We start from the raw sequence: 8,757 nt of genomic DNA on the forward strand, positions 1-8,757 counted from the left end.
CTTGACCTGCGAGATTATTTCTTAATGTAGAGTAATTTGGCAAAGCTCCCATATGGGAAGTAAAGACTGAGCCAGTGATTATCTATTCAGTGATGTCAGAGATGACAGGAGGCAGTTTTGCCTGAAGTCTTTAAGCGCTTTCATAGCTCTGGCTGACCTCTAGACGGAGAATATTATACCCTTGAGATTCAAATCCCATTCTGTGATCCAGAGAGCCACGGCCTGCCTTGAACTCAAGGGAAGCGATGCAAACGGTTCCCCTCAAGCATCTAATAACATCTTAGATTGGAGTCTGCAACCCTATCTGACCACCTCTTATTTTCAGATACTTCCACCAATATGCTGTGTGAGAGATTAATACCATGCTGCAAGTATCCACAATATCTAAAGTTGTCATTTATTTTTATTCATTCATTTATTAACCTTCGGCTTGCTCTCTGATTTATCAGGGGTCGTCACAGCGGAATGAACCACCAATTATTCCAGCATATTACGCAGCCGATGCCCTTTCAGCCGCAACCCAGTACTGGGAAACACTTATACACTCTAGCATTCACACACGTGATGTTTCATAAACAAATTTCGGGAGGAGCACGATCAGTATTTGCAGGCTTATTCATCACAGACAATCATTCTATTATCCAATCAGCTCAAGACCAAACCCCTATAAATAGTCAAACATGTCATACCTCCGTTTTCTCTTGACTTCAGCATCTCTCCACCACCCCAACTCCACACTATTAAACCCAATACCTACTTAAATCTGAGCGGGAGCGTTTTCGAGCTGGGCTAGACACTGCACTCGGACCCTATCGCTCTCTATCCTGATAGGGGGAAAAAAACGAGTTAGGGGGTCTTTCCGAGCTCAGAGCCCTCTCCCCGGACAGCACGGCAAGTACATATTCTATTCAGTCAAATATCTGTGAGTGTGAACTCGTGAAATACGGTACGGCCAATTTAGTTTATTCAATTCACCTATAGCGCATGTCTTTGGACTGTGGGGGAAACCAGAGCACCCGGAGGAAACCCACGCAAACACGGGGAGAACATGCAAACTCCACACAGAAATGCCATCTGGGACTCGAACCAGCGACCTTCTTGCTGTGAGGCGAAAGTGCTAACCACTGAGCCACCATGCAGCCTATTTAAATTTGTGAGTAAAAAAATGACATTAAAAAAATAGTTTCCACAAAATTATCAAGTCACAAATGTTTCTCTAACGTTTCTTATTTATAATATAGATTTTTTTAAACACTAATATTAATGCTTTTTTCTCCTCCAGCAGTTATGTCTCCTAAAACATCAGCTTTCCACCCACAGGAATATTTGACATTTTGAAATATGCTACAGTATTATATATGGTTTTAAATTGTAGCAATATTTCAGAATATTACACTTTTAATGTGTCTTTGATCAAATAAATTATTTTTCTTTTCTTTTTATCAGCCAAATTCATTTCATCTAAAATATTTACTTGAAGTGCACGACCCTGAGATTTAAAACTAATGACATGCAGATCAAAATGTTTTCTTTTTAATATCATGTATTTTCAATTAGCAAATTTATAATTGTATGATAAAGTTCCTCCAGTATTTTGCAAGGACACTTTTTATATACATTTGCTGTCAAAAAAGACTGCTTTTCTCAAAACTTATGGTATTATTTGCTTTTTTGTGTGTGTTTTGCTGTGAAAATACACAAAACTCTTGTAAAAATGTCCCGTTTTTATCTCAGGAACCATTGGATTCACAGATTTTTAATGTAATTATTGGTGTTGTTAAAAAATGTAACATATTGTGTAATCGTAAAGTTGTAAAAAAGTCCCCTACACATTGGACACAAATTTTTATTTTGGGGTGAACTACACTCTTAAACAATAAAGTAAAAAGAAAGAAGAGGGGCGGCATAGTGGCTCAGTGGTTAGCACTGTCTCCTCACAGCAAAAAAGGTCGCTGGTTTGAGTCCCAGCTGGGCCAGTTGACGTTTCTGCATGGAGTTTGCATGTTCTCTCCGTGTTGGTGTAGGTTTCCTCCGTTTGCTCCAGTTTACTCCACAGTCCAAAGACATGCGCTATAGATTAATTGGATAAACTTAATTGGCTGTAGTGTATGAGTGTGTATGAATGTGAGAATGTATTTGTGTTTCCCAGTACTGGATCCACAACGTAAAACATATGCTTGGATAGTTGGCGGTTAATTCCGATGTGGCGACTCCTGATAAATAAGGAACTAAGCCGAAGGAAAATGAATAAATGAATGAAAAATGACATTAAAAACATAGTTTCTACAAAATGATCAAGTCTCAATTGTTTCTCTAAAGCTTCTTATTTATAATATAGATTTTTTAAAAATTAATTAGAAGAACCTTTTTCTCCTGCAGTTATGTCTCCTGAAACGTCAGCTTTCCACCCAGAGGAATATTTGACATCTTTAAATATGGTATGATATATGGTTTTAAATTTTCCCCAGTAATGGGTTGCAGCTGGAAGGGCATCCGCTGTGTAAAACATATGCTGGATAAGTTGGCGGTTCATTCCGCTGTGGCAACCCCTGATTAATAAAGGGACTAAGCCGAAAAGAAAATGAATAAATGAATATGGTTTTAAATTGTAGCAATATTTCAGAATATTACAGTTTTAATGTGTCTTTGATCAAATAAATTATTTTTGTCAGCCAAACCATTTTCATCTTTAATATTTAATTGAAATGCACGACCCTGAGATTTAAAATTTATGACATGCAGATAAAACAGTTATATATATAATTTATTTCAATTTAGCAAATTTATAATTGGATGATAAAGTTCCTCCAGTATTTTGCAAGGACACTTTTAATATATATTTGCAGCCAATCATGACTGCATTTCTCAAAATTTATGGTAATTTTTGCTTGAATATTTGTACTTTGCTGTGAAAATACACATAACTCTTGAAAAAATGTCTCCTTTTTTTATCTCAGGAACCATTGGACTCACAAAATCCTGGAGAAAATGTGCAATGTAGTGCAAAAGGTGTTTAATGCAATGAATGCTGTTGTTGGAACCTGCTATATAATGTATAATGTTCAAGAAAAGCCCCCTACATGTTGGATGCAAAATTTTATTTTGGGGGTGAATTACACTCTTAAATTACACAAAATAAAGATTCCAAAAAAAAAAAGAAAATTTTTGTTTACCAAAAAACGGTAGTTGGCGGTTCATTCCGCTGTAGCGACCCCAGATTAATAAAAGGGAATAAGCCGAAAAGAAAATGGATAAATGTTTTTTCTATAATGAACCTTAAATTTTAAGACTGTCTCCCCAAAAAAGAAACTTCTAAAATCACATTCTAGACTATTCTGTTATTGGCAGCCTTTATTGGAGAGCTTTTGTAACTTAAATATTAATTACTGTGATCAACTCATTCATTTCCTGCAATTAACATCTCTAATTGACTAACATCTCTATTGCTAATTTGTCAGACTGACAGATTTGCTCGAAAAGGCGACATACACAGGCGATTGGCCCCAATAAACAACATCAGACTCATAAAATATTCACGATGTCCTCGGTAGCTTTGATGCGACGCCTGACACTGTCAGATGAAACAAACATGCGAGAGCCCAGAGCCAGGAACTCCACGCTGCACCTCTTGCTTTTCATCACAGACGTCATAACAGAACACAACGGGCCTGTAATAAAACCCAAGCCTCCAAACTTGATCAATTCTTCTCTGACACGTCTGTTTCACCGGCTTCCTCTGTATTCGACGGGGTGTTTGAAACTCTGTTCTTTTCATAATGGTGTGGAAATGTCACTTGCTCTCTTCATTAATATTCCTCCGTCCTGCATCGCTGCCAGCGCCTCGGAATAAAGACGTATGGACAGAGGCTTTGTTGCCACATAAAAGAGAAAAACCAGCGGATCGGTGTGCTTTATTAGTGTCTGTTAGAGCGTGGATGTCTGTTACAGTTAATCTGTACATAATGTTACACATCAGAAGAGCCACTACAGCGTAATCACGTAGCACACGTTGCGCTTGTATTTCAGCATATTCTATGACCAGATATATGGAACAGCCATATCATTTCATAGGAACTCTTATGACTTTTAAAGAGGCTTTGTTGTATGCTTATACAGTACAGCTTATACAATAGAAGTGTATAATCAAAAAAAGTAGGCAGACCTCCTTCAACAAAACCATTGTAATAAAACGTAGTCACGGGTAACCTGTATATTCTTAGGTTTCTTAATGGAATTTGATTGTTTAAAAGCTGATGATGATTATTGCTAATTATGTTTTGCTCGTCAGAATTGGACAGAACAATATTTAAATGTAGAATTGCAACTTGCAGCCTAAAAATCCAAAGCTAGGCTCAACAACAAGCAATGCAATGCAGCATTCAATTCAGTGCCATTAACAATGATCACAATAGAGGTTCATATTTAGTGTTACAGCATACAGTGCACATCAGCATTTAACAAATTCAAAGTCATTTTAAATTATTGTCTATATATTTTATATATATATATATATATATATATATATATATATATATATATATATATATATATATATATATGTGTGTGTGTGTGTGTGTGTGTGTGTGTATATATATATGTGTGTGTGTGTGTGCATTCATAAGAATTTAGTTTCTTTGTTTCATGGCATAAAATTTGTGCATCAAATGCACAAATTTTATGCCATGAAACAAAGAAACCAAATTTAAACCATGCATGTACAGTGCTCAGCATAATTGAGTACACCTCATTTTGAAAATGAATATTTTTATCCATTTCTCAGTGAATATAGGCAATGTATTTTGGTGGATTTAAACAAAACAGATTCATTAAACAGATATATTTATTAAAATAATATTTTACTGCTCACTTTGGTATTGTAAATGAAAATAAAAATTTATCAAAAAGTGAATCGGACTGCATTGCATTTACTTCTCTTTTGGCAAGACGCTTGATTTTATAATCAACTGGAAACAATCTTTCCCCCCTTGTTTAAACAGTGGGCAATGATGTGTTGCATTTCCTTGGTTTGGAAAAAATAAGAATTAATTTATATGGGTCCAAGTTCGCTGCCATGTGGCCAAAATGGATTATAATACAAATTATAAGTGGACAAAATGATGCTGATGCTGTCAGTTTTTGCTTGTATTGATGTTGACTGATGTTGTGTTCATTTTTTTGTCATTGTTATATGTACAATGTTAAAGCACTAAATATATATATATATATATATATATATATATATATATATATATATATATATATATATATATATATATATATATATATATATATATATGTTTTGTTGTTAGTTTGTTAGTTATGTTGATTAATGAGATTAATGAATGTATGTTTTTTGACTATTTAAATAAATAAAAAGGGAATATATATATATATATATATATATATATATATATATATATATATATATATATATATATATATATATATATATATATATATATATATATATATATATATATATATATATATTAGACACCTAATATTTTGAAATTGAAAGATAATACAATTAAATTCAAGCAAAATATTGCAAGAAAAAAATTGCAACCTACAAAATTTCAATTTCAATTTTTTGCCTCTCTTGATTTTTCCTCTTTTTAAAATTGTATATAATATTTTTCTATAACATAAATTTGGATGTACTAGTTTTTGGACAGTTATCGTAAGTTATTTTGTTAGATAAGCTTCAGATTTGGCTTCAGTACTGACCAATCTAATGTTTATGCACAAATATTGTAAAGCTTTAAAAGATAGATTGGGCAGCACGGTGGCGCAGTGGGTAGCACAATCACCTCACAGCAAGAAGGCCACTGGTTCGAGCCCCGGCTGGGTCAGTTGGCATTTCTGTGTGGAGTTTGCATGTTCTCCCCATGTTTGCATGGGTTTCCTCCGGGTGCACCGGACCTCCGGTTTACCCCACAAGTCCAAAAACATGCGGTATAGGTGAATTGGGTAAGCTAAATTGTCCGTAGTGTATGAGTGTGAATGAGTCTGTATGGATGTTTCCCAGTGATGGGTTGCAGCTGGAAGGCCGCTGTGGTGACCCCAGACTAATAAAGGGACTAAGCCGAAAGAAAATGAATGAATGAATAGTAAAGATTAGTAAGTTCTCAGCTGTTTGATCTACATACTGTATGCATGTTTTAATTTAGTTTCTTTTTTATCACATAAAATTTGTTCATCATCTAAAACCCAAAAATTTTTTTTCAAAAAAGTAAAACATTATTAACATTATTATTGAAATGACTTTGAATTTGTTATATGGTGATGTGTAACACTAAATATGAGCCTCTATTGTGATTATTGTTAATGGCACTGAATCGAATGCATTGCTTGTTGTTGAGCCGAGCTTTGGATTTTTAGGCTGCAGGTTGCAATTCTATATTAATAATATTGTTCTGCATCTTCAACACTTCATTCATATTTAAATATGCTTTTTGTGCTTTCAGTGTCTTCTTTTAAAAACCAAATAGAGCTGAATTGAGCTACACTGAATTGAGCTACAAGCATTATTCACATTAAACTATTACATTAATTTGTTTTCAAGTATCGGCATGGTAAAATAAGATAGTAGAAAAAGTCCAACACATTATATGTCCTTCATACACAGAAAAAAATATAACGTCTGCAAAATTATTGCAAACAATTTATACAGTTGAAGTCAGAATTATTAGCCCCCCCCCCCCCCCCCCCCCCCATTTTTTTTCTTTTTTTAAGTATTTCCCAAATGATGTTTAACAGCGCAAGAAAATTTTCACAGTATGTCTGATAATATTTTTTTTCTGGAGAAAGTCTTATTTGTTTTATTTCAGCTAGAATAAAAACAGTTTTCAATTTTTTATGAACCATTTTAAGGTCAAAATTATTAGCCCCTTTAAGCTAATTTTTTTCCCGATAGTTCACAGAGCAAACCATCGCTATACGGTAACTTGCCTAATTACCATATCCTGCCTAGTTAACCTAATTAACCTAGTTAAGCATTTAAATATCACTTTAAGCTGTATAGAAGAGTCTTGAAAAATAGTTAATAAAATATTATTAACTGTCATCATGGCAAAGATCAAATAAATAATCAGTTATTAGAAATGAGTTGTTAAAACTATTATATTATGTGTTGAAAAATTGTCTCTCTGTTAAACAGAAACTGGAGGAAAAAATAAACATGAGGGCTAATAATTCAGAACTTCAAATTTTTAAGTTAAGTGAATTTAAACAAACAAATTAAATTTAGTAATGTTCAACTTAATCAGTTTGTTAAATTCACTTAACTTAAAAAAATTGTAAATCCAAGGAATCATCTTAGAAATATATTTTTTTTCAGTGCCCTGATATGAATATCCTATCACATAAATGTTATATTTTACTTTTTTGGCATCAGTGAAACAAGCTATTATTTCATACATTTGAGAAAATAATAATAACGATAATAAAAATAATAATACATATAAAGTATTATAATATAATGTTCTGGTTGTTTTGGACACACACTAAAACAATGCACTACATACGAAATACAATAAAGGCTGCTGCTTTGAAAGACTAATGAAAGACAAACGCAAATTCGATTGAAGGGGATGAATTCTGCTGTAGTTATTTAGCTGTAATCTACTAGTTATCAAATCATTAAGAAACGAAGTAGCCAATAATATGTGTCTGCACCCAGACGAATTCCCTAAATCCCAAAGCTCCACAATCTGATCTGTCGTGCATTCAAAGTGTCATCTCTGTCTGGCGAGCAGATTTTCAACAGTCTCTGTGAACAGGATCAATTAGGATCACACGAATTGTTCACAGCATTTACATGCCGTCTGAATGAACGGTGGAAAACCCACGAGCGTCTTGTGCTTCCCAATGGAGGGCTGAACAGGTAGTAGCGCATCATTTATTCATCTCATACCCGCAACCTGTCTGTTCCCTACCATTCCGAACACACCAGAACGCAATTTCACCATGAATTTTGTTCATAGTAATGTGAAAAAACCGCTGTCGTTCTGTTCATTAACGTAAAATAATGTGACAGGGGTTCGCGTCTTTCCATTTCGTGCGCAAAAGCCCAATAATGACCACAAATAACAATGACATTCCAGACTAAACGAACACAACCGTGCAAACTTACCGGCGTTAACCGAGGACGCGAAGATATAAGCCAAAAACAGCAATAACAGCGCAGAGAACGAGCCTTTAATTCCCCACATCCTTCAAGGAATTCTTTACATTCTGTCCGGAAGACGTTGAATCCCATTTACTCGCAAGATTTTTGAAACTTATTAGTCGGCGTCTGTGTGTTTAACATTCACGACTGGTTGCAGTCTTTATTCCCGCATCAGTCTAGAACAGCGCTGGATCTAAACTCTGTACTTGCCGCAGAAAGTCGACATGAGAGGACTGCGTGAGCCCATTGGACGGCATTGACACTATTACCGAAGGGACGTATTGTATATCTCCTCTAGGGGGCGATCGGTGGTTCAAAAAAACCGAGTCCTTCGTTCAGTCACATTCAAATATTAGTTTGTTTTAAAGAGTATTTCTAAACTATAAAGTCTTTTTGTTGACATCTATTAACTGAAACGATTCGTATGTGGATTTTACATGGAGTTTATTTACTGTAATCGTTGTACAAAGGCCGAATAAAACACTGAATAATATCATCAAAAATGACAGTGATTGGACTGCTTTAACAGCGATGAGAAATGTAACAGGCTTCACGTGACTTTGCTGTACAAGTTCCAGCAGTGGGCT

General features: G+C 34.6%; 1 protein-coding gene across 1 annotated transcript in view; it reads right to left on the reverse strand.

Annotated features, from left to right (window-relative positions):
* Nucleotides 1-8,387, reverse strand: part of fndc5b (fibronectin type III domain containing 5b) — a 46,828-nt gene extending 38,441 nt beyond the window's left edge. The window contains exon 1 of the mRNA XM_056480055.1: nt 8,135-8,387. Coding sequence (XP_056336030.1) covers nt 8,135-8,213 — 79 coding nt within the window. The 5' untranslated portion in view covers nt 8,214-8,387. The remainder of the gene's footprint in view (nt 1-8,134) is intronic.
* Nucleotides 8,388-8,757: the final 370 nt, after the last annotated feature.

This window comes from Danio aesculapii, chromosome 19 (genome assembly GCF_903798145.1).
Source record: "Danio aesculapii chromosome 19, fDanAes4.1, whole genome shotgun sequence".
NCBI classification, from domain to species: Eukaryota; Metazoa; Chordata; class Actinopteri; order Cypriniformes; family Danionidae; genus Danio; species Danio aesculapii.